Source organism: Setaria viridis, chromosome 4 (assembly GCF_005286985.2).
Source record: "Setaria viridis chromosome 4, Setaria_viridis_v4.0, whole genome shotgun sequence".
In the NCBI taxonomy this organism is placed as follows: domain Eukaryota; kingdom Viridiplantae; phylum Streptophyta; class Magnoliopsida; order Poales; family Poaceae; genus Setaria; species Setaria viridis.
Genome location: NC_048266.2, coordinates 34,933,581 through 34,960,502, shown reverse-complemented (window position 1 = coordinate 34,960,502; position 26,922 = coordinate 34,933,581). Strand labels below are relative to the sequence as shown.

At 48.1% G+C, this 26,922-nt stretch overlaps 2 protein-coding genes, 1 long non-coding RNA gene and 1 pseudogene across 3 annotated transcripts; 3 read left to right on the top strand and 1 right to left on the bottom strand.

Moving 5' to 3' along the window:
- The first annotated feature begins 966 nt into the window (after positions 1–966).
- On the top strand, positions 967–1,777 carry LOC140222661 (protein ALP1-like; annotated as a pseudogene).
- A 1,389-nt stretch (positions 1,778–3,166) lies between these two features.
- Positions 3,167–5,451, top strand: LOC117853036 (uncharacterized). The gene has a single exon (XM_034735387.2). It carries the CDS (start codon positions 3,209–3,211, stop codon positions 5,240–5,242), a length of 2,034 nt encoding a protein of 677 aa, XP_034591278.1. The 5' UTR covers positions 3,167–3,208; the 3' UTR covers positions 5,243–5,451.
- A 9,996-nt stretch (positions 5,452–15,447) lies between these two features.
- Positions 15,448–15,864, top strand: LOC140222660 (uncharacterized). The gene has a single exon (XM_072293487.1). It carries the CDS (start codon positions 15,448–15,450, stop codon positions 15,862–15,864), a length of 417 nt encoding a protein of 138 aa, XP_072149588.1.
- Positions 15,865–20,694: 4,830 nt separating this feature from the next.
- LOC117854058 (uncharacterized) lies at positions 20,695–21,553 on the bottom strand. The gene is made up of 2 exons (XR_004640174.2): positions 21,067–21,553; positions 20,695–20,986 (listed from the first exon to the last, which is right to left on the bottom strand). It is a non-coding gene; the product is annotated as an uncharacterized lncRNA (long non-coding RNA).
- Between the last annotated feature and the right edge of the window lie 5,369 nt (positions 21,554–26,922).

Genomic DNA, 26,922 nt, shown 5'->3' with positions numbered 1-26,922 from the left:
GAACTTGAGATCAACCGAATTGGGAAGAGATCCTGTTACTGGTTGTATTGTGGCTGACGATGAATGGTGGGAAGAACAAAATAAGGTGAGCCCACTAACAATCATACTAGAGATATAGTTCGTATACACGTTGTTTATTTTTTTTTGAATTGGAGTATAATAGCAAGCTGTTTTGATGATATTTTACAGGCTATGCCAGGTTGTATCCAGTTCAGAACAGCTCCGCTTGAATATGAGGATCAGATGCGAATCATGTTTGAATCGGTCATTGTTACAAATGAAACTTCATATGTTCCAAGTGGTGATGGAAACGTTGATGTTGATGAACATGATGTTGTTGATGTTGAGGGCAACAATGATAGGGAGGCACATAAGGCCCCATCCAGTTCTGAGCTGAGGGCTTCAAAAAGGTCAGCTCCTAGTTCCCCTAAAGGAAAGAAGAAGAAGACTTTTAGAGACCAGTGCATGAAGCGGTTGGTCGATGCATATGAGTTGAAAGCTCAAAGTAGTAAACATTCAGCTACTTCACAAGTTGTTGATCATGTTAGAGATGAGATTGGAAGTATGTTGGAGCAAGTCATTAAGGATGGGGTTGAGGAGGGGAGTGATGAACACTTCTATGCCACACAACTTCTTCAAAAAAAGGAAAACCATGATGTGTTCATTACATTGAAGACACCAAATGGGAGGTTGAATTGGCTGAGGAGGGCTTGGGAGATAAGGAAAAAGCATTAGGGTGTTGCATTAGTGTGCCATTTCTCTTTCATTTCTCTTATGTTGTGTGAGACATAATTTCACTATTCTAAGTATGCTGTGTGAGACTATGAACCTTTTATTAGTTGTGTTGTAACAATAAAAATTCATCTGATGACTTGGTTAGTGCTTTTTGACGGGCTTGCATTTGTTTTGATGAGTACCTCTAGTGCAACTAGTGAATGTGAAGGCAACAGTGATTCTATTCATACCATGGATGTTGATGAATCTGATGACACTGATGATGATTACATCGTAGCAATGCTTGGTCTGGACTACATGGCATCATCTGGTATGAACAAGAAGAAGATTACTACTACGATAGCAAGGATGACTGGAACACAATGGGTTGAGTTGCAACTATAAGATCCAGTGGAGTGCTTTAACATGTTCAGAATGAGGAGGTCAGTTTTCTTAAGCCTTCATGACACTTTGGTGCAAGATTATGGATTGAGATCAAGTAGACAATTTTGTAGCAAGGAAGCACTAGGAATGTTTCTATGGGCTTGTGGTGCACCTCAATCTTTTAGGCAATGCAAGAATAATTTCCATCGCTCATTAGAAACTGTGAGTAGAAAATTTGAAGAGGTTCTTGAATCTATCATGAGATTAGCTGTTGACATTGTGAGGCCTAAGGATCCACAATTTTCAACTATTCATCCTAAACTACAAGAACCAAGGTTTTGGCCTCATTTCAAAGATTGCATAGGAGCAATAGATGGTACCCATATACCCGTAACTGTGCCATTAGCTGATCAACCGAAATACATTGGTCGGCATGGGTATCCTTCACAAAATGTCATGGCGGTATGTGACTTTGATATGCGGTTCACATTTGCTGTCACTGGTTGGCCTGGTTCTGTCCATGATACTCGTGTATTATTGGACACGCTTCTCACATACAAGGATCAATTTCCACATCCTCCCGATGGTAAGGACGAGTTATGTTGCAATTTATTTTCAGGAAATATTTGCTCATTGTGATATAACATATAAATATAACATGCAAACAAGTACTATCTTGTTGACTCTGGATATCCTAATAGAAAAGGATTTCTTGCACCCTACAAGGGACAGAGGTATCATGTTTCTGAATGGCAGCATGGTCAGCATCCGGTAGGATTGAAAGAAGTGTTTAATCATGCACATTCATCCCTTAGAAATGTGATTGAGCGATCATTTGGAGTTCTAAAGATGAAGTGGCGCATTCTCTTGAATTTGCCCAGTTATCCGGTTAACAAGCAGTCGAAAATTATAGTTGCTTGTATGGCCCTTCACAATTTCATCAGAGATAGTGCCGTACATGACGTGCATTTTGAAGAGGATTTTGCAGAAGATGATGGTAATCCAACCCAACCTAGCACGGATGGTGGTGGTGGTGCTTTAGGAGATGATATTGATATGGGTGCATTGCGTGATGCTATTGCTGTCGCTATGGTTTCATGATTCATTGTTGTACCCATGATGGATGTTTCCATACTAGACCGATCTATCATATGAATTTCATATTATTGTAATGTAATTTCTATTTAACATACTCCAAAGGCATTAGAATTATTGTCTTCTTCTCAGATTCACAATAAAAATGAGCTACTATCAGCCTTAGGGGCATTCAGGTCAATTTACCAACCTGGACAGACAATCGACACAAAATAATCAGGATTGCCAAACACCCTGCTTATTCAGACAGCAGCTTATCCAGGCAGCAGGCTTATCAGATAAGCTTGCTTGTCAGATAAGTGAGTTCCAAAAAAGCGTATACAAACAGGGCCTATGACTAACGGTATTAAAATCGTCATTCATTCCATTCTCTCGATCCCCGTACCAAACAAAGAATTGGGACGGATTCATCCCTGTCAACCAAACATAAAATAGGATCGTCCCATCCTAAAATACGGGGATGGAATGATCCCGTCCCACCTTGTCTCGGAGCCTAACACACCCTTAAGGTGAGCTCTTAGCTTGGATCATGTTCCACGTGGTTTGCATGGCTTCCAAGTTCCAAGTAGACATGAGTATTTGTTGGGCTGGGTCGGGATGTAAAAAAACCCGGTTTATTTCAGGTTAAAAGTTTGTGATCACGGTTATCCCATAAGCATTGTCAAGCTCTGGGCTCGTACTTCCGTTCCTTTTTAAGTAGAAAAATAAATAATAAATTGTATGGGCAGGCTTGAGCCGATCCGATTTTTTTGAGCTTGATTTTTCCTCTGCCCTACAGCAACCGTAGACGGGCCAAAATCTAGCGGGCTCGGGCCGGACCTGAAATGCTCATTTGCCAAACTAGTCCCACAGTTATGGAGTCACACGCTACGCTCCATAGATCCCAACCGCAGAAGATCCTGATCGCAGACCGCTGCATTTCATCAGTCTCCTCTCCCATCTCAGATCGATCTGAACGCTGAAACCCCCGGACGGACTGAACCTACTCTCCTCTCCGCCCGGCCGGCCGGTAACCATGGCTCGCCCCCCGCCCCCACCCCAAACCCTACCCCTCCTCCTACTCCTCTCCCTCCTCGCCTCGCTCGCCCCCGCAGCCACCGCGGCCGCGTTCTCGGGCCTCGACGCCTTCCTCGCGTCGGCGGCCGCGCGCGACCCGTCCGCCGGCAACGACACCTTCGCCGCCCTCCCCGCCGGCCTCCGCCGCGCGCTCGCCGCCCCGACCCCGCTCCTCCCCTCCCGCCTCCTCTCCCTCACCGCCGCCGTCCCCGTCCACGTCCGCCTCGCGGGGGCCTCCTTCCCGGCCTCCTCCGGTCGGTCCCTCCCCTCCCTCGTCAACGCTGCCGTCTCCTCGGCAAGCTTCCTCTCCAGCCGCCCCCCGCACCGCCTCGCGGTCTCCCACACTCTCCACCTCGACGTCACCGGCCCTGTCGCGGCGTCCAAGCTCGCCAACAGCGCCGGCAACGCCGTCCGCGCGCACCTCGACAAATCCGCCGCGCCCTTCCACTCCAACGCGCTCTCCGGCGTTCCCTACTCGCTCGTCGACGAACTCGTCGCCGAGGACTACCGCGCGCTCGCCGGCTCCGGCCCCGCTGAGGCCGTCTACATCTACTTGCTCGACCTAGGCTCTCAGCCGCGCCCGTACGGCTACACTGCGGCCGCCTCCGGCACCGACGCCTCTTCTCCCGGGTATTCCCGCTGCCTCGGTCCCATGTGGGCAGGCAAGGATCGGTACATTTGGATCGACCTTGGTGCCGGCCCGGTGAACTATGGCCCGGCGCTGTCTGGTGATGGTGTGCTCCCTCGTGGTGAGTTCCACCCTCTTGCCACCCTCCACGGTCGGCCCAAGGCGGAGAAAGCTCTCCTCGCTGATCTGGCTTCTCTTGTACTCGGTGCTTACAAGTCTTTGCTAGTGCCGTCGCTCAGAATTCCAGTGTATTATGAGAACTCGTTGCTTATTCGGTTTGTTCACATCTATGGGGACCGGAAGGAACCAGAGGGGCTTGATTTCCATGTAATTGAGCAGTCGATTCGAGATGGGGATCTACCTTATAGTGGCCAGAGCTTGAAGTTTGATTTGCACACGGTCAGGTACTCCGAATGCCCAATTTGCTCATTTGCAATTGCCAGGTCGACAAACTCATTTACATCGAGGTTCCTGTTTGCGAATTACACACTGATAGTGAATGAGTACTTGGACTCCAAGCGTTTGAGGCAGGTGCTTTCAGACTCATCGGATGAGATACATCGTCTGGCTGGGGTTCATGACAATGATGAACATGACAAAGTGGTGCCAGTTTTTGTGTTTGATTTGGATTATGATAAACTTTTGCCACTGGATAGGTACCACCAGGCAGTGGCATTTGGTGATATGGTGGTTGCTGTGAGGACAAGGAGCTCACAAACAGTAAGTGACTACACCTGTAATGGTCGACACGTGCTTACAATGACTAGAAACCTTGAGCGGCCAATCATTGGCTCAGTTCTGCAGAGCATGTGGGGTGTTTCACCCACGCATCAGTCATGGAGCCCTGACCATAACGCTACAGTTGTTGATTACACTTGGAGCACTGGGCATACACCATTTGGTCCTTTTTCAGAGACCAAATCACTGTCTTTTGTGCAGAAAGATGCAGCTCGTAGGAATGTTCTTCTTACCACCTTGAACTTCACAATCACTAGCACAATTAATGTTTTGGAGTCAATGGCAGCACATGGTGGGGAGAACATACTTCTTAGAAAGAAAAGGCATGTTGAATTCATTCAGAGGTGGAATCTGCTCACATATAAATTGGAGAAGGTGGTTTCAGCCATGTCACGCTTGGACTACGAGAAGGCAATGTACCTTTTGAGATCTTCAGACCATGATCTGTATGAAATTCACTCATTGGTGTATCAGGCATCCCAGGAGCTTGAGGCTACACTGGTTTGCTTCAAAGATCCACCATTCCCTTGGGTCTCAGTTTCCATGTCTGGAGTGTTTGTTTTTGGTTTCTTTTATGTGTACTCGAAAAGGGATAAATTATTTAGGAGCAAAAGGAAACAGTTTTGAGTTCTGACAGCATTTTAGTTCATGGATACTGTCTGAATGTTTGAGCTTGATAATACCATAGTTAGACAGCACTCAGGATGTTGCATCCCAACACATTACATGGAACTGTAACAGGACATGGGTTGCATCTTGTTTCAAGCACATGAGTTTAATTGTATGAGATATACTGGATTTTCTTGAGGGAAGTAATACTTCCACTTGTCTTGTAAGTTCCATGTGCCTGAATTTGTCCTTGATACATACCGTTGATCTAGATTTTTTTTCAGAATTTATTTTGTATTGTGGATTGTGTTGTTTCCTTTCTTATTTATCAGATGGACAACCTTGATAGATGTTATGCTCATGTCAGTTTCAGAGTGTTTGCCACTATAATAGATGCTAGAGTGTTGGTACGTTCGACATTGTTTATTGTTCTGATATTTTGTCTGACATCTGTTTGCTAGTGATATGATGTTTTGAACTAGGAGAGAGTATGTCTTAAGATAATTATTGGCTAGTGCCTTCATAGGTTGTGTAATAGTGAATCCATGAAGTGATTGTTTTAGCTAACACCTTCATATGATTTAATTAAGATGGTGATCAGTGATAATCATGTAGAGAATTTAATTTCAGCCCAGTTCTTAACTTTTGCAGTTTTGCATGTTTGCTAACCCTCCACTGTTGCTACTTGAAATGGCATATTAGCCACTGAATATGCTGGTTCATCCCATTCACAGAAATTTTCTGCTTATTTTTTCTTCTATATGGGCTTCGGCTATCTTTTTTTCCCCCTTGAACATACAGGAGAGCTGCGTATCATTATATTAAGAAGAAAACGAGGGGGTTTGAGCCCTGTACCACACCGCACACACCCTTCACATCATACAAAGAACACTCCCTCGCCTTTTTAAAACAGAAAGACCTTGACCACTAACAAAACTTACTCAATGGGTGGCACTAGAGTGAGGAGATGAGAGATTCCTTGAGCTCCTAATACTCCAAAGGTGCAGCTCCTCCCTAACGGATACCAGGACTCCGTTTAGGCTAGGCTGAATCCCTTCGAACACACATCTGTTGTGATGGTTCCGAACTGACCAATTTACACATTCTTTCTTAAAGAAACCAGAAAAAAAGAGGAGGGGAGCCTTTTAATGAAAATATGTTTGTTAAAGGAAAAAACATGCAGCTTTACAAACCTGAACCTCTTCACTAAAAGGTGTTTAATCAAAGGGTCTCGTAGGCACTTAAGATCTGAGGATTATATTCTTAGTTTGATGAGGATGCTTAATTGGAGTCAATTTTTGAGTAAAGGAGGTTGAAGCTTCGTAACTTTTAATATCCAGTGGAAATGACCGTGATGGTAAAGCTGAGATCACTGCCAACTCAGTTTCTCCAACTACTTTGCTTCCCATTTGGAATACCTCAAGACCATTTCCACCGTTTTGCAAATAGAAGCTTGAATTATTTTGGCGTAGTGTCTGAAATTCACCTGTGCAATTTGTAGTAAGTTGCTGTCAGAAAGTCTCTAGTTAGTAGTAGTTGATTCCCTGTATTGGAGCAGGCAGTATAGGAGCCATACCAGAAATTGCAGCTTTCCTAATAAATGAGATATAATATATGAGATTTATCGAAAAAGAAAAAGGCAGTGATCTCAGTTGCCTAATTAGCATTGCCGCCCTCACTGGATAAAAAGGGTATCGAAGATGAAGTATGCAGACAATCTGTGCTACGGGATTGTGATAATAAACCAGCCAATTATAGCTTGACAACACATGGTAAATGAAGGCCAACTTATTCTGGGTAAAGTTTTCTCCAAATGCTCTCCTACCTGAATAGAAAATTTTTATGGCTACAACTGCTCCAAAAAAATATTCTTTCCGTGAAACATACTAGCAATGACTAGGAGCAATGTACATCCAATTATTCAATCATCTACCGAGCCTGCATTCTTGGTGCTACGAAGTCAGCCTTGCTACGAAGATTCAAAGTGAGATTGAGATGGTGAGAACGAGATGCCAGCAACCCCTGGATAGTGAATACGTTGCGTTTACCCGGCCTGCAGCAAAGAAGCGATTCTTCAAGTCGTCGGGGGCAGACCGGCAGGTACCTCATTCGTGACTCGTGAGACACAGATACCACTGGCATCTCATAGCTTAAATACCCTTGCAATCAGACTGAGTCTATCTCCTTCACCTCTGTCCGCTGAGAGCAAATGGCGCTTGCTAACAGCGGCTCCACTGCCGTTCCACCAGGAGAACCTGCGGTCCCTCCAGCCATTCTGGGTAGCGATCCTCCGGCCGTGAAGCCTCCAGCTGCTCCAGGTAGCGATTCTCCGGCAGCTCCGGGTGGCGATGCCCCAACAGCAGCACCTGTTAAGCCTCCGGCAGGTAGGGATGCAATTAGTCTGTGCTGTACTGCTGTTTGCGTTCAAATGGTCTTATACTATGTTGAATCGGGCAGGGGCTATTTTGATAATTTTAATATAATCAAGTACAGACATATGAGTTTGAGTAGTACAGGCAATTTTTATACCAATTTTTTAAGATGGAGATTGGTCCGGGAGCTGAGAGTTTAGTTCAAACTAAAATTTTTCTAACTGAATTTTAATTAAATTATGAGGTTTTTGGATCCCAAGCAAACGTACCGTTTCAAACAGGCACAGCCAATTGCAACACATGATGCTATATGTTCTACATTTCACCCTTCTTTGCTGACTTAGTTTGGCTAATACCTTGCTCTTGGTGTTGCAGTTCAGCCGGGTCCCGAGAACAGCCCATTTCCGCCGCCAATACATGATATAAAATGACATCGACAGAATTACCAGCATTAGTTGGGATCCAGTCGTATACATGGTCCTGCAAATGACTTTGGTTCAGTTTACATCCAAAAATTTGATTTCAGACGAACAATGTTGAGTGTTAAATTTTAGATTAAGATTTCATTTCGCCATTGGAGGCAGACATCATGCAGTAGTTGTGCTTGAGTGTATGGAGCTCTCTCTTCTACTACTTCGCCATAAACTTGTCCCATGTTGTAGTTGTGCTTGAGTGTATGATGCAGAAGCAGCTCATGTGTTGTCGTCACCGATCTCCTGATGTTCACAGTCTCCTTGAGGAATTCATGTGATAGGGTCGATGAAATGCACAAAGAAACTGCACCCAATTTTCCTATACCTCTCGTCTTTCCTTGTTCAAACGTACTGAAGAATTGCTATTTCTCTACTCTCTAGACGCCCAATCATGGCTTGACTCTTCATTGTTTTAGTTTCATCTCTGTTTCCCCCTTGTTTTCTTGTAAACACACTCTCTCTTAATCTATAAAAAGACTTGTGCTTGCGGAGCTCCCCACATTTTTCAGTCATTTCTTCTGACGACTCAAATTAATTGCTCACCCGCTACTGAATTTCAAGAAGCCTATCCATAAAGCACCAGGGGTTGTTTTATAAAGATATGTCTCCTCATCAGGTAATTTTGGCTGGAGTTTGTGTAAGTCAATATTTGGACCGTTGAATAGGTTTAACCGACGAGATAGAGCTACCGTTTTTATAACTCTAATCTCCATGCACCACTCACTCTCAAAATTTCTTCTGCTACCCAAGCCTTACCTCTACAAAATTGGCCCTAACCCCCTAACTTTAGCCATTTTCATTTTACCATATCAAAATCCCTTCTTCCATGTGACACTTGCTATAAAATTATGTTTAGCTTTTTTTTTTCCTTTACACATGATATCACCTGATAGTGGCGGAGGAAAGGGTAGGGCCACTAAGGCCATGGTTCTAGGCGTGGGCCGTTATTTCATACCGGAGACACTGTAGCACAAGGGTCTAGGTCTAACCGGCCCAATACTTCTACTGAGTGGCCCTAGGCATCAGTGTAGCCTAGCTCCGCTCCTGAGAGGGCTGGACGAAAAGCTCATGGCTCGTTAGCTCGCTCGGCTCGCAGCTAGCTCGGCTCGGCTTGTTGTATTTCTCTGACAAGCCGAGCAGGTGTTTTAGCTCGTTACGATAACGAGCGAGTTCGAGCCGGCTCGCGAGCAGCTCACGAGCCTAACGGCCATGAAGAAGGACAAGCTAACGGGCAGCAGCGCAGCGCTCAGCAGGCGAACAAGCGGCCCAAGAAGCCCAATCGATCGACTCGGTCACTCCCCCACAGTCAAATCGAACCCTCGCTCATCAGCTCCGTCTTCCCTTCCGCTGCAAGTCTCGCGCCACCACGAGCCCAAGACAGGCGTCCGCAGAGGTGGCAAGGCCGCAGCGGCACCGCCGTGCCTCCCTCTCGTCGTCTGCCTGTGCTCACTGCCAGCTTGTCTTGTTTCCTCTCCCATCAATCAGTCAACGCTGGTGCTATGAGGATGAAAAAAGAGCAAATAGGCACATGAGCACGAGGAGAAGGATGATAGAGCCATGCGCAGCAGCGTCTCTGTGGTTCGTTTGGTGATTCTGCGTTATTCTCTAGCTTGTTTTCTCCTATCTTTATCTTCATTTTTCTAGGTTATAGATCTTGAGGATTTTTTGTGATGTATGTACACATGATTTTCTTTCCAATCCAATTGAATATCTCAAAAGCGGATGGATTCTTGCTCCAAACTTTTTATCTATCGCTGCTGAGTTCTGTTCTATTGTTTTGGGATACGACGGCTCGTGAGCTAAACGAGCTTGCTCGAGCTGCTGCCGAGCTGAGCCGAGCTGCCTCTTCTGCTCGTTTAGATAACGAACCGAACCGAGCCGAGCCGAGCGCCAAGCCGAGCTGAGGACTTTGGTATCATCAGCCGGACAAAACTGACTGGTTAGCCACCCCACATGCGTTCACATGCCGCGTAATGAGCCTAAACAGACAATATCCTGATCATATGTTTTCACCCTAGAAATTCTTCGAACTCCACCGACCACTATCATGGCCATTTGCTCTGACGTTGCCGGCTACGCAGCTTTCCATGTGTACATTCGAAATAAGGCAAACTATTTGCATTGCCACCTACTCAGTAAATATTGCACACCTTGCTCGAATCATTTGGAGCTAGTGCCTGAATTCCCACTTGTGCAAAATATGGAGTAGCAATTCATTGTTAGAAGGTGTCTTATTTTTGACTCAGCACTAAAACTGAAAAGTTGCACTGACCACAGGGCAAGTTGTGCACGTACATCCGACCATCTGACTCAAGTGGACAATTTTGTTAGCAAAATGCTCGTAGTTTTAGTTGGTAGGACTGGAACACTAATTGAGTGCTACGTAAGTTCCTTACGTTAGCGCTCTTGTGCTAAATTTAGGATTAGTTTGACAAATATAATCTCATTAGATATAGTTATGTCTATAGATTCATGTAATTGTCATGTCCAGAGATAGCAAAATTAAAGTGCTTATTACTAAAAGCTTACACCAATGCAAACAATCCTTCAATTTTATATTCTAGGGTTTCTTTGAACATCGCAACTGCCTCTTCCACAAAGGCACACATTGCCTAATGCCTACAATTACTAAGCATGCATGCAACGCTAAACATTTCTATGGGTACCTCTTCAAATTGCACCGCACGACTGCTCTTATATTCTTCTGCATGCCGCCCTTTTCATTTCTGATCGTTATGGGTATAATTATTTGCTGCAGCTCGTCCGAAACTGAAAAACACGCATTGCATGACGCTACTCTGCCACTTCGTGATCCATGAATCACTAGTAGAATTGGCTTTCGATGCGCTCCCTTTTGCCCCGGTTTAAAGTTGGCTCGGGACAAAAGGGGGTGCACCACGGTAGGCAAAAATGGAGGGGAGAGTTAGTCCCGCTTGGTAATTGCAACCGGGACTAAAGGCCCCCTTTTAGTCCCGGTTGCAACGGCTAGTTGCGGGGCGTCGGTGGCGGCACCCTTTTGTCCCGGTTGGAGGCAAAAAGTTTAGCCCCGGTTGGAACCTCCAACCGGGACTAAACTTTCAACCGGGACAAAAGGTGTTCCTTTTTTGTCTCGGTTGGAGTTTTTAACCGGGATAAAAACTCATCCCCATTATAAAGAGAGAAAATGGGGATCAGAAAGAGCTAGAGCATCGCCAACAAGATGATACAGTCAGGAGGTGAAATAGATGTCAAGTTTTAGCAATGTATAAAATGATCACCACATGAGCAAGCACTTAGTTAAGAATCACCCAAGAAAGAACAAACTAGTCCATCAAGATCTCATACAGGGAAGACACGTTCTCAACAAGAGATCATTGCAAACACCCATATATGCATCACAAGTCATGTGAAGCTTGTTGAAACCAAGTGCCTATTTCTTTTGGTAGACAACTTGTAACAACTAAGCAAGCAAGAATATGAATAGTTAAGCATAGAGACTTGGTGAATTGATGAAATTTTCTTTTCATTATTCACACACAGCAAAATACATGAAATGCCTTTGCGGTACAAAGAAGCCATGCTTTCCCAAGGGGTGCATCATGGGCTAAACATTTGCAATGATACCTAGATCTTTGACCCAATTGAATAAAAAATATGAATTCCAACTATAAGCTAAATATGGAACCAGCATTCAAACAAGGGCAAAAAATAACTAAGCATCTACTCATGGGTGATAAGCAAGTTAATAGAGTAGGATTTAGCATTGGATTTCAAAAATAGTTATCTCAATATGTGTACAGTATCATCAAGAGCATAACTGCACATTGCATCAACCATAACCAACCAAGGCATTAGCTCACAAGCAGCATAAGATAGTAGTTAGAGCATATAAGAGAAGCTCAACTAGTGCAATATGATACAAATGCAACATGATACAGATGTAGTATGATACATATGAAAACCAAACTAGCATACTACAAAGATGCTAATAAGCAAAAAGACTATACAGATATCATACAAGAGAAGCACCAAAACCCAACTCAGAAAGGAAAGCAAACACTCAACTCCCCCAGCAAACGAGCAAATGTGGCTTGATCCAGGGGTTTAGTGAAGATATCAGCGAGCTAGTTTTGGGTAGCAACATAGCCAAGGTCGATGTCTCCTCTCTCAACATGATCTCTCAGAAAGTGATATCTCACATCAATGTGTTTGGTTTTTGAGTGGAGAACAGAATTCTTGGCTACACTAATGGCACTCGTGCTGTCACAAAGAAGGGGTACACGAGTAAAATCCAAACCAAAGTCTCTCAAAGTGAAAATCATCCGAAGCAGCTAAGAACAACAACTAGCAGCAGCAACATACTCGGCTTCGGTGGTAGACTGAGCAACACTAGACTGTTTGCGAGAAGACCAAGAGACCAAAGATGAACTAAGAAACTGGCAAGTGCCCGAGGTAGACTTGCGATCCAAGCGACACCCAGCAAAGTCCACATTGGAGTATCCGTGGAGCGTGAGTGTCGAGGAGGCAGAATACCACAAACCAAATTCAGGGGTGAAGTGGAGGTACCTCATGATTCTCTTCACTGCTTGATGGTGAGAAGTCCTCGTTGACACCTGGAAACGAGCGCACAGACACACTGCGAAGTGTATGTCTGATCTCTTCGCCGTCAAGTAGAGGAGGGAGCCGATCATGCTCCGGTACTCCTTCTGGTCCACCGGTTCGCCGTCTTCATCTGCATCTAGTGTTGTCATCGTCGCCATGGGTGTGGACAGTGGCTTGCACTACTAGATTTTTAGCCTATGGCAACGGAGGAAAAAAATGGCAATATGGCCAAAATAGTTGCAATAGGTAGCATTTGCAACCAAGTCAAGTTGGTTTGCAGCCGTGGCAAGTACCTGCATTGCAATAGCACATTGCAATGTTTTTTTTGGTCTGTTGCAATATTATGGTAATTACCACACACTCGTTCGTTGCATTATAGAGTATTGCAATGTTTGATGCCGTGGCATTAGCATGTATTGCCACGCAAGTATGCATTGCTATAGTACGTAGTTGCAACGGACAGACACTGTGGCAATATGGTATTTGGCCACAACAAACATGGTGGCAATAGAATATATTGCCATGCATATTTTACGTTGTGATATATTCTATGGCAACACAATTTCTTTCATGGAAATAAACTATATTACCATGGAAACATGTTTGGTGTATTCTCAAGCATATTCTCAAGGACATGGTGCGATCCCTCACGTCCTCGCTAAGGTCCCGGAGAGTGTCCACCATGGACTTGAAGCGTTGGCAGTAATCTGCAATGGAAGGTCACCTTGCTCGAAAGTCCGGAACTCGGCATCGAGGTAGAGGGCATGCGTCTCGCGATTGCCGAGAAACTGAGTTTCAACAGCAAGCCAGGCGTCACGCGCCATCACGCGGGTGGACATGACCATCTCGACGAGGTCGTTGGAGATGGAGCCGTAGATCCAAGACTTGACCATGCAGTCCATGCGGGTCCAGTCCGAGAGGCCAGTGTTCCTTGAGGGAGAACTAGACAAATTTTTCGTCAAGACAACAAACTTGTTGTGTCCTTCAGGGTCGTAGGAGATTTTTCACACGGAGACTACTATTCTGTCAAATTCTGTGCCGTTGGCCTGTTGCCTGTTGGGCGTGTGCGTGGAACGCGTGCAGAGGCTCGTGGCATTTTACCATCTCAATTCAAACACTCAAGTTTGTCAAATTTCTCGGCACCAATACACAGGTTCGGCATAATGAAACTGACATTTGCTTGTCGTTCATCCAAAGTCTTTGCTAGTTGGTCGTCTCATGTAAACATAGTTTTGCAAAAGTTTTGGCGATACAGATTCTCTACAGCCTCTTCAATTTGCCTGGTATGTGATCGAAAAAAAAGGAAATGAAAATTGCCTAGTGGGAATTCTGTCAGCTCATCAGGCCATTCCAGCTGCCGCGTACTTGATATTTGTGGGAGACTACTTATTGGCCAAACGCGCAGAGTCCGGCAACCTTAATGCAACTGTTCGACCAACAAACTGATGAAAGGGGTACAATTTGATTTCTGATAACAATTGCCTCATCCATATCTCAAGTAAATTTGAGATAATGCCACATCTAAATCTAACTAATTCTTTTAAGTTGTAAATTGTGAACTGAGCTTGGTTAGGTCTCTTACCATGGAACATGTCGGGCTAGACACTAGATTAAGTCTCCAACTCAGCATAAGTGTTCACATTTACAGCTACTTATTATTTTGATAGGTGACATGCCCATTAACAACGAGCTACCTATGATGGCTTCTTCAATTCTCAAAATCTGCCGGCCCGGACATTTATAGTTGTAAGGTGTGCGTGTTCATAGTGATATGAGTGTGTGAGAGATTTTAATACTTGGTCTACAATAGAAGATGTTGGAGTATGTATGTGTGTATTATGGCCCAATAAGGCCCATCTATGACTACTATATAGCTACCCTCTAGGGTTAGCCCAATAGACATGTAATTACCTCCAATATGGTATCAGCCTAGGTTTTCTAGGGTTAGCTGCTGCCCGGGCGCCGCCGCCGCCGCCGGCAGCCGTGGGCGCCATGGCCGGCAGCCCTCTTCCCCCTCCTCCCTCCTCCTCCCCCTCCCTTCCTTCCACATGGGCCCAGGTTGCCTCGGGACGGCCTCCCGCGGGCGCGGCCGTCGCTCCTACGGCGTTGGCCGCCGTCGCCGGGCCCCCTGGCGCGGGCCACGCCGCTGACGCGGGCCACGACGGGGCCCCGGACAGCACGGACCACGCCGCCGCCGCCGCCGCCGCCGCCGCTGCGGGTCTCCGCGCGGGCGCAGGCGGGCGCGCGGGCGTGGATCCCGCCGACGCCGACGCCGCCGCCGCCGCGGCTGCGGCCCTCCACCAGGCAGCGGGCGGCCCTGCAGGTGCAGGTGCGGGCGCCGCTACTGCTGCTACTGGCGTTTCAGCGGGCGCAGGGGGGGCACGCTCGCCTTCCTTTCCCCGCACCGCCCCCTCTGCCACCTCTGTCCCTACACGCAGCAGGACCTCCCAAGGTGACTCTCGCTGCGGCCCTCGTCGCCGCCCGGGCTGCTGCTGCCGAGGGTCAGGCACGCCTGCGCGCAGTAGCCCTAACCTGGGAGCGCGAGCATGATGCGGCCGACGTCTTGGCCTGTCAGATCGCTGAGGCGGAGCAGCTCCTCGCCCACCCGGTGTCCCATGACAGCACTGCCACCTCCTCCGGCTCCGGTGCTCCCTGTCCGCCTGTGGTGGTCTGGACCGACCTGGCCGATCCACTCGTCGCGCAGCTACATTACCAGGCCGGGGGCGTTCAGAACATCAAGAGCTTGGTCCCAGTCGTCCTAGACCCTGAGTCGCCCTCCTACGCCCGTTGGCGGGACATGGTGCTGCTCATTCTCCGCCACTACGCCCTCGACGACCATGTCCTCACCGACACCTTCCCTGCGGCCCGGATAGCTGCGTGGTTTCGCCTCGACAGCATCGTCCTGTCGTGGATCCTGGGGACCATCTCCCTCGACCTCCACGACCTCGTCCGCGGCACCCCCGACACCACCGCCCGCCGGGCCTGGCTGGCGCTCGAGGGCCAGTTCCTGGGCAACGCCGAAGCCCGGGCCCTTCGTCTTGACGCGAGCTTCCGCACCTTCATCCAGGGCGACCTCTCCGTTGGCGAGTTCTGCCGGAAGATGAAGACCATGGCGGACTCCCTCGGTGATCTTGGCTGGGCCGTGGAGGACCGGATCTTGGTTCTCAACGTTCTTCGCGGCCTCAACGAGCGCTACGCCCACCTCCGCACCTGATTCACCCGACAGCGGCCCTTCCCCACTTTCCTGCAGGTCCGTGATGACCTTGTCATGGAGGAGCTTACTCAGGGCATCCAGCCTGGGTCCCTTCCCGCGCCTGGCTCCTCATCTTCCTCGACCGCTCTTGCCGTGACTCCTACGCCACGTCCCTCCGCTTCGCCACCGTCGTCCCTTCTTGGTCCTCCTCCTCCTGGCCGAGCGGGGGTGGGGGGGGGGGGGGCGTGGCGGCCGCTGTCGCCGCGGTGGGGGGCGTGGTGCAGGCACTGGTCGTGGGGGCACACCGGCGCCTCCACGGGGCTCTCCCTGGCCGTCCTTTGCCAACCCATGGTCAGGGCGCATCTCCATGTGGCCCTTCCAGGCCACCGGCGGCGAGCCTCGTCCACCGGCCGCCATGCTCGCTGGCGCTGTACCGGTTGCTCCGTTTTCGTCGCCGTGGGATCCACCTCCCGGGGCCTCGCCTGGGCCTGTCGGGTGGGACCCGACAGCCTTGGCCCGCTCTTTCGGCACCATGACCCTGACTCCTCCAGTCGGCCAGGACTGGATCGCCGACTCGGGTGCCACTTTTCATACTACACCCGACCCTGGTATACTCTCTTCTGTTCACCCTCCTTCTTCCTCCCACCCTTCATCCATCATGGTCGCAAATGGCTCTTGTCTTCCTGTCACTTTCGTGGGCACCGCTCACACTCCCGGTTCTTTTCGGATTCCTGATGTTCTTGTTGCTCCCTCCATGGTTCACAACCTTCTTTCTATTCGCCGTTTTACAACTGACAATTCTTGTTCTGTTGAATTTGACTCCTCTGGTCTTACTGTGAAGGATTTGGCTACCCGGCGACCTCTTCTCCGATGTGACAGCACCGGGCCCCTTTACTCCCTTCGGTTTCCTGCGTCCACTTCTTCCTCTTCGCCCTCCGCTTCTTCAACTGCTTTTGCCGCCACAACTTCTTCCACTACATGGCACCGGCGTCTTGGTCATCCTGGCCGTGATGTCCTGACACAGCTTAGTCGTAGTTCCGACATACCATGTACTCGGGCTCATGATGAGCACCTGTGTCAGGCGTGCCAACTGGGCCGTCATGTTCGCCTTCCATTTCCTACCTCCTCTTCACATGCGACCCATATGTTTGATCTTGTACATTGCGACCTATGGACATCGCCTGTTTTGAGCATTTCTGGCTATAAGTATTATCTTGTTGTGGTTGACGATTTCTCTCATTATTCTTGGACTTTTCCCTTGCGTGCCAAGTTTGATGCTTTTCCCACGCTTCTCCACTTCTTCGCCTGGGTGTCCACTCAGTTCGGCCTCACCATCAAGGCCGTCCAATGTGACAACGGCCGCGAGTTTGATAACACCACCTCCCGTGCCTTCTTCCTCTCTCACGGTGTGCACCTACGCATGTCATGTCCCTATACCTCCTCCCAGAACGGTAAGGCTGAACGCATGATTCGTACCACGAACGACACCATGCGCTCTCTTCTGTTCCAGTCTTCTCTCCCTGCCCCCTTCTGGGCTGAGAGTCTTCATACCTCCACCTATCTCCTTAACCGCCTACCTTCCGTTGCCTGCCCCGCTCCCACTCCACACAACGCTCTTTTCGGTACCCCCCCGCTACGATCACCTTCGTGTCTTCGGGTGTGCGTGTTATCCTAACACCACTGCCACTGCTCCTCATAAGCTGGCTCCCCGTTCGACTCAGTGCGTCTTCCTCGGGTACTCCCCGGATCACAAGGGGTACCGTTGCTTTGACCTCTCCTCTCGGCGGGTCCTCATCTCTCGCCACGTGGTGTTTGACGAGTCCGTCTTCCCTTACTCCACCACCTCCCCACCCCCTTCCACCTCCGACCCTGATCTCTCCTCCCTGTTTCCCACTGACCCGGTGGACCAGCCACCGCTGACGTTGTGTCCTGCAGGTACTGCTCCATCGTGGTTTTCACCGGGCTCGACGCCCACCGGTGCTGCCCCAGGCTCGACGTCCACCGGTGCTGCCCCTGACCCTACGCCCAGCGAGGGTCTGACGGCGCCAGACTCTGGTGCTGCCCCTACCCCTTCGCCCTGCGTGGGGCCGGAGGCACCGCCCTCAGCTCCTGCTGCCTGGTTCGCGCAGCCCGTGCGCGTCTACCAGCGCCGGGCGCGGCCGGCTCCACTACACCTGGAGCCGGCCCCGCCACCGCCGTCGCTGCCTCGGTCACCGCCTGTGGACTCTTCTCCACCGGCGACGCCTACACCACCACCTCCGCCGGCCCCGACTGCCCGTGTTGCGCCGTCGGTGTACCATCCGCCTCTCCTACACCGGCACCCGCGTCATGTTCACCCTATGGTGACGCGACATGCGGCTGGTACCCTGCAGCCCCGGGCTCTTACAACGATGCCCGACGAGTCGCAGGTCTCTCCTGTACCCTCCTCTGTCCGCGGCACCCTGTCGGACCCTCACTGGCGCCGCGCGATGGAAGAGGAGTACGCGGCGCTCCTCGCCAACCAGACTTGGGATCTGGTGCCCCGTCCGCCTGGCTCCAACGTCGTCATCGGCAAGTGGATCTGGACACACAAGCGGCGGGCTGATGGTACCCTTGATCGGTACAAGGCCCGCTGGGTTCTCCGGGGTTTCACTCAGCGCCCTGGTGTCGACTACGATGAGACGTTCAGTCCGGTGGTCAAGCCAGCTACCGTCTGGACTGTTCTCTCACTGGCTCTCTCCCGCTCCTGGCCCGTGCATCAGCTCGACGTCAAGAACGCCTTCCTGCACGGTACTCTGACTGAGACAGTTTACTGCAGCCAGCCAGCGGGTTTTGTTGATTCTTCTCGGCCTGATATGGTCTGCCGGCTCAACAAGTCCCTCTATGGCCTCAAGCAGGCCCCTCGAGCTTGGTATTCGCGGTTTGCTGCCTACCTACTGACACTGGGTTTTGTGGAGGCCAAGTCTGATACTTCTCTGTTTATCTATCATCATGGTGCTGAGACTGCTTATCTGCTGCTCTATGTTGATGACATTGTCCTCACTGCCTCGAGTCCGTCCCTCCTACGGCGGATCATCACCTCACTTCAGCAGGAGTTCGCTATGAAGGATCTGGGTGTGCTCCATCACTTTCTCGGGGTCACCGTTGAGCCTCGTCAGGCCGGCCTCTTTCTTCACCAGCGGCAGTATACTCTTGATATCCTGGAGCGAGCTGGGATGACTGACTGCAAGCCCTGCTCCACTCCAGTTGACACTCAGGCCAAGTTGTCAGAGGCCGACGGCACTCCGGTGACAGATGCTACTGCGTACCGGAGTCTGGCTGGGGCTCTTCAGTACCTCACCTTCACCAGACCGGATATCACTTATGCAGTTCAGCAGATTTGCCTCCACATGCATGATCCCAGGGAGCCCCATCTCACTGCTCTCAAGCGCCTACTCCGGTACCTCCGGGGCACTGTGGACTACAGCCTCCTCCTTCACAGGTCTCCCTCCACTGAGCTTGTTGTCTACACCGACGCTGACTGGGCCGGGTGTCCGGACACTCGGCGCTCTACCTCCGGCTACGCCGTCTTTCTGGGCGGCAACCTGGTGTCCTGGTCGTCCAAGCGTCAACCGGTGGTCTCCCGCTCCAGTGCCGAGGCGGAGTACCGCGCTGTCGCTAACGGCGTGGCAGAGGCATCGTGGCTTCGGCAGCTCCTTGCCGAGCTCCACACTCCTCTCTCCCGGAGCACTCTTGTCTACTGCGACAACGTCAGTGCGGTGTACCTCTCCACCAACCCTATTCAGCACCAGCGGACCAAACATGTGGAGATCGACCTTCACTTCGTCCGGGATCGGGTCGCCCTCGGTGATGTTCGGGTCCTCCACGTCCCGACTACCTCTCAGTTTGCCGACATCTTCACCAAGGGCCTCCCGTCACCCGCCTTCACTAAGTTTCGCTCCAGCCTCAACATCACCTGTGGCTAGTTGTGTCTGTGGGGGGGGGGGGGCTCGTGTGTGTGTCCTTCTTCTTTTCATGTCCAGTCTACAACTCCGCTGCGTCGGTAATTCAGACTGCGGGGGAGTGTTGGAGTATGTATGTGTGTATTATGGCCCAATAAGGCCCATGTATGACTACTATATAGCTACCCTCTAGGGTTAGCCCAATAGACATGTAATTACCTCCAATAGAAGAGAATTGATTTTTTTATACTTATGTCTTCGTAAATTATTAGCCCGTGTGAGAGCATGATCGATGGACAACAGATGCAAATCAATCATTTTGAGCCACACCAAAATTATCCAAGATCATAAACAAAACCACTACAAGCAATTCCAACTTCACTGATAGGAAAAGTCATATAAACACTCGAACTTCAGAAGAAGACAATCATAAGAGCGTATATTTGCTGATTTTCACATGCTCATACAGTCATATATACAACTTGTACAAAGTTACCAAGGATTAAAAAAGCATACGTGAGTGAAGATGAAAACGAACTCAATAAACAAAGCACAACAGAAACGGATATGTTGTTTCCGGGAATTTTCTTTCGTATTTTTAGGTCACTTTGATCGTTCGAATTTTATGGAGGCCCACCAGTATTTACCTCTTTTTTGTAATAATATATTTTCTTGAAATATCTTATTAGAATGCTAGAAAGAAATATTAGAGTTAGGGTACTTCTATTGGAATCATATCCTCTACCGTAATATGTTAAATGCACCAACACAAGTATACAGCCAATGTTAGCCATTTAATCTAAATTGCTCGGGCTAGAAAATTTAAGAGCACTACATTTATTGTGAAGCATTAAGAAATTATATGGTTCCTTGTGATTCAAACATGTCCTTAATAAAACTGATAAATACGACATGTCTTTTGACAAATTACTATCACTAGGAAATAGCCGACACCATGTTGAATAATAGCATAATAATTGTACAACACTTGATTAATTTGCCAGTACAAGCTAAAATGGTGATCGATATCTAGGCTAACACTAACAGTCGTTACATATTAACCAACTATGCTAACATCCGGACCAGGCGGTTTATTCACGAAGAATAACATCGGGATTATCGGATCCAAGCTACTTCCAGTGACTTCTGTTCACAGCATCATACATCACGAAGTGGTAATCTTGGGTCGTGAAGGGGCTTCCTTTCATGATCAACCGACGAAACTGTGATGCCACAGAGCAACTATTAGATGAATCGACTAACCAAAAAAAGAAAATATTGCGGCCATGAGGCAAGTGGCTACCTTTTGGCGCATGTGAACGGCCTTGCCCTTGAGTTTTGGCTACCGGAGGCTTAACGCCTGGAGCAGCTGGAGCATCGCAGCCATGAGCGGCCGGAGCATCATGGCTTACCGGTCGTCACTGCCGGAGGATCGCGGGCAGAAGTGGCCATCGGAACGGTTGGGGTGGTGGAGCAGCTGTTAACAAGTGCCATTTTGAAGGTGCGCAAAGCCCCACCGTTGTTGAATTTCCTTAAGAGAACAAGAGCCATTTTGCACCACGCAAGCTGTGTTTCGACTGCCTTCGGCCCAGACCGGTTGCCTGCAAGGGGCCGCATTTATGCATTTGAATGCCAGTATCACATGACTCATGAGTCATGACCGGGTCGTCGGCGCAGTCGTAGAGGCCGGGATATTATAATGTTCTAAAAATTTTACCGGGCCGTCGGCAAGCTAGCAGGCTACCTGCTCCCGAGACAAAGAACTTTCGCTGAGAGGAATGCATGCATTCATACCAATTAACCAATCTCATGTGGAGAGTAATTTCGGTCAATTCATATTGCAGTTTCTGTCTGAAATTCCAAACCCTCTAAGTATCAGGAACCCCAAATCCTTTGAAACAACTTGCAGGTTCAGAATAACAAACAGCACTTCGCTATTGTATAGTAGTATTGTTTCTTGTTGGTTTGTGAAAGTTTTTGCGCTTAGATGAAGGTGAGTCGAAGATAGTATTGCATTTCAGATAGTATTGTCTGTCTCGGGTGAGTCGAAGAACTCAGATGATCGGTGCGCGTTCACATCAATCGTCATTCCTAGAGGGATGACTGACCAGTCAAGTAGCGCGTGCTGCTGGCCGCGTCCATGCAACATGTTCAATCTAAACATCTGAACCTCGAAGTGCTAAATATCTTAGCACCAACATGCAGGTTGACTAATGGAAGTGCAACCAAAACTCAGCTCCCGTTTGTCCCACAGAGTTCAAAAAAATTAGGAGTCTTTGAATCCCTTTGTTTTTAACTACTAGTGGCTAAAAATTAGTTGAGGTTCCGTTTAGATCCATAGCTCATAGACCAGTTAGTATTCTTACCAACCACCCAGCTAACAACGAGCGGTTCAGCTAATAGTTAAAAGGAATCCAAACAAGGCCTTAGTCTATAATTGGACACATGCATGCTATTATTCTTAATTAATTGGTCACATGCATGCTATTGTTCATAATAAACCACCAAATTCTTTTTTGAAGAAACAAAAATTGCTTGAACTAAGTAGGATAGGATCAGATGAAAATTTTGTACGCGATATAACAATAATGTTGGCATCAAACTAAGAGTCCCGTTTAGGACGGATTGGTCTGGTCAATATTGGATCGCGTGGTCATAAAAATGAAATTAACATCAAGAGTTTGATAACATTGATAAGAGTTCTAGCTTGTTGTAATTTTTTAGTGTAGAAGTAACACATCAGCTGAGTTTCTAAGAAAAAATGGCAAATCATTGAATTTAAACTTCTCATGTTAGTTGAAAATAGATTGAACGTATATTTGTCTACTTCTAGTGAGCAATAAATCAAACTGTAATATAATTAAGCAAAGCTATTCAATTAAAACAAACAAAACAAAAACTACTGGACGATCGACCTCTAGTACCGGACGCCTGACCGGTATCGCTTGTTCGGTACTAAATGCCACACTATTTAGTACCGGCCAAAATGCCTGGTACTAAATGTGCCATTTAGTACCGATCGGCAATACCAATCGGTACTAAACTGCGAGCCACGTCGTGCTGTTGTAGATGGCAGTTTAGTACCGGTTGGTGGTACTAAATGGTTATTCTTTTTTTCCTTTCATTTTAATTCGTCGGTTAGTTAGTATTCGTATAGTATCCATTTGCATATAGTAGTAATATTACGCTAATATATATTGATCTAGCATATAGTAAAGCTTACCTATATTATATTTATATAATTTATATACACTTCAAATATTACAAGTATTCCAGATATGCACTATGCGATCATCCGAGTCCCTGCTTGGATGAAGTTGACCCACACGTGTTCCATTGTAATAAAATTCTCCCTTTGGATTTACAACCTCCTCCAAAAGGAATCCACATAGTTGTTCTTAATTGCCCTGAGTTATTCTGGGCGATGAGATCTTCTCTCATTTCAGAAATTTGTCACGTGCAAATTAACATCATCATTTTAAACCAATATATGTGCAGAGTGAAAAATACTAAATTGTTATGAATTGTGTTTACGTACTTAGTTTTCACGATCCGTTATTTGCTTGAGACCTACAAAGCTATGGATAAACTCACAACAGTAGTATCCACATAAGTTGTTTCCATCCTCCTGCTTCAAACACTAAATATGGAAAACAGAGTTATGAAATATTCAAGCAGTCGTGGTTTTTCAAGAAATGTCCAAATTGAATTCATACAGGAAAGTTATCCTTGATATGAAGTTGTTCCTTAAATGATCCTGGGTGTTTTATTATGAAGTGAGCTCATATCATGTTAAGCGTGTCTATGAGGCTTTGGTACTCTGCTTTTGGTTTCCTCTTCGGGTCCAGCACTGTGACGTGGCTTCAATCAATCTCGATAACAAGCAGTATCCAGTGGAAACTGTTCATATACATACACACACAGTATTAGATATACTTATTATTAACTTGAACAGATGAAAAAAGGGATGAATGACTCACTTAAAGTTGTACGGCAAAAGTATGAATTGCATGTGATGCAGTTTATCCAAGAAGTTGAAAATAGTCTACATGGTTCGATTCATGAGCAAAAAGAATGAATCACTTAAAGCCTGCTTAATGAAATGGCTTTAAATATGGTTCAATTCATTATTTTTGCTTTAAATATGCTTCGTCTGGTTTTAATGAAATTGACACACTTTTACCCCTGTTTATCTTCAATAATGACATGAATTTAATACCTAAACTGTTGATCACACATAATAAACCGGTCATTTTCACATGTGCAACATATTTTGGAGGATGTTCCGTTTTTGCAAGGAATTGGACCTAGAAGCATATTTTTGGATAAAGCACTCAACGAGCATAAAACCAGACGAAGACGAAGGCCAACGGGCCTAGGAAGGGCCTAGGCCGATCGGCCCAGAGGAGTCTAGGCCAATCAGCCTAGGGTCTTTTGGAGCCCTTCGATGCCCATCTTTGGCAAGTAACCCTCCGAGATGACTTAAGGGCTAAGTTTGTGAAGATATGGCAAGGATGACTTTAGTATCAAGGAGGAATCAAAGAAGATCAAGCAGAGATTTGGAGGGTTATTGAAGACCAATCTCATCCCAAAGCTACCGACGTGCCAGGCCCACATGCAAGTAAAAATAAGACTCCTGAGCATCTAAAAAGACTTGGAGACAAAGCAAGACATAAGAGGCCAAAAGGAAGGCCCAGGTTGATCGGCCTGGACCCTCCTAGGCCGATCGGCTTGGGGGTTCCTTCGCCCCCTCGCCTTCCAATTTTTTCTACACGCTCTCTGGACTATAAATACCCGAAAAAACTACCGAGCCCCATATCCAAGATGATGTTCTTGACGTAAAGCAGCAGAGAAGCAGAAGGAGCTTGAGGGACACCTCTCCGGAGAGCCGAGGGCCATGCTGTTGTTGGGGGTTAGCGTAGGCGAACCTCTGCTAGCATGATTGCCCTGCATGAATATCACACTGGAGTTCTAGAGCTAGGAGTCATCAAGATCAAGGTAGGATCTCAGTGGTGATCTTGTGATATACAATCATTCATGGTGAAGTAATAGATGTGTTCATATTCTTAGCGATCTAAGTGTCTCCTTTGATGGTTTTATGCTTTATTGGGTTTGCTTGCTTCTCAATCTATGAATCAATGATAGGTTACCTAGGATGTTTATGTGGTCGTGGTGACCGGATTTGCATGCATGATCTACCCATGAGTATGACATGTTTAACCTGCTTGTGCTGATAGAGGTGACCGTGACAAGATCTTTCTTGTGTAAAGTGGGGGGGTTTCGGGATCCGGACCAGAGGTGTAGATTTAAAGATGCTTTTTACTAGGATCATATTTCTGCTGCTTTGCTATCTGTGCTTGGAATTACAACATATGCATAGTCTAGGTTGCTCTAGATTGGTTATCTCTGCTCTATCTATTATCTGTCTGTACATGCTTAGTAGATTGAATCTGAATCACCATCAACACTAAGTCCATACTAACAATACTAGTTAAAATAGATCTTGTGTTATAAGTTCCACAAATTGATAAACCTTGGGGAACACTCTGAGGGAAGAGATACAACTGATCCATACGCTTGCGGTTCACAACTTGGTGTGCTAACAGCCATCAACACGCGAGCACGAGAGCAAGGCGCGGCGGCAGGGCACGAAGAGCAAGGGGGGCTGACCAGGGCGGGACGGTAGCCGGCATCGGGGAGCACGGAATCTTGCGAGGAGGATGCGTGTCGTGGTGCCGGGGGAGCGCCGGGGGTGGCCGGACGTCGAGGAAGTCGAGGAGGAGCTGGGGCTGCGGCCGGCGAGGAAGAGGGCTGGTTGGTCGGGGCGTCGGGTGGTGCGGACGTTAAGGAGGAGTGTGGATTGCGGTGGGGCAGAGTGCACTACGATGCTGGAGAGTGCCGGGTGCGGCCAGACGTCGAGGAAGGGAGGTGGTTGCTTGGGGTGGTGGGTGGCACGGATGTCGAGGAGGAGCGTGGATTGCGATGGCGCGGAGTGCGCCGTGATGCCGGGGAGCGCTGGTCATGGCCAGACGTCGAGGAGGAGCTGGGGCGTGTAACATCCCAATTTTCCGATGCATTTAAAATATGGACCCCAAAAATTTTTCTAAAATTTATATAGCAATTGAAGCCTTAGAGCCTTGCATCTGAAATATTGCATCAAAATATAATTTTCTTGAACACATATGCATATGTTTGAGCCAACTACCTAACCCTACCCCCAAATATTACATCCTAATATTCCATTCAAGCAACTGCAACAAAACCCACTCAAATTTGAAATTGCATTTCAAATTTGAACTCAAACCTATAGTCAAATAAATGAGAGACAACCAAAAACTGAGGCAGGCTGACGTCTCCCTTTTCGGCCCAACTCTACTCCCAGCCCAGCCTGCCTCGCCCCTTCTGCCTCTCTCTCACACACACAAGGCCTAGCAGCCGGGCAAGCCAGTGGCCCAGCCCTCAACCCCGTCATCCCCTACCTCTGGTTCCTCCCCCCTTCCCTTCCCCCTGACCGCACGTGACGTCACGCCAGCCATGCACCATACCCGGACCTCTGGACACCTCCAGTGCTCGCTCTTGAGCGCGCCGCAGTCGCCCACGCCTCCACCACCCTCTGCACAGGCCAGAGGCTCCCCTTCTGCCCGAAACCTGGCCATCCCAATCCACTTGCCCGCGCACCAAAGCACGCCACCGGCGATATGTAGGGATACGAGGTAGGCTACACTAGCGCAAATCAAAATTTCTACCGCGTATAACCAGGAAGAACTGCCGTATAAGGATCACGGGATTACCACTCGACGCACTACTGGTGCGGAAGATGTAGATATGCGTCGATGCAGTGAAGACGATCACGTAGTCATACGTAGTCGATCAACGTCACGTCCAGCAGCTCCTCCACGTGCAGCAAGATCGCTTCCGGTGCCGCGGCTCGTCGTCGGCTCGTCGTGGCTCGTCGGCGGCTCGTCGATGGCTCGTCCAAGTGCTGCAGGCGCAACACCTCCAAGGTATCCACACGTGCAGGGAGGAAGCGTCGCAAGTCGGACTGCTAGATCCGCGAGTTGCAACAGGCGAGGGCGTGGGAGGCGCGGCAGATGTGTTTCGCCAAAGAGGTGTAAACCCTAGGACGCCCCCACCCCTCTATTTATAGAGGTTCCTGACG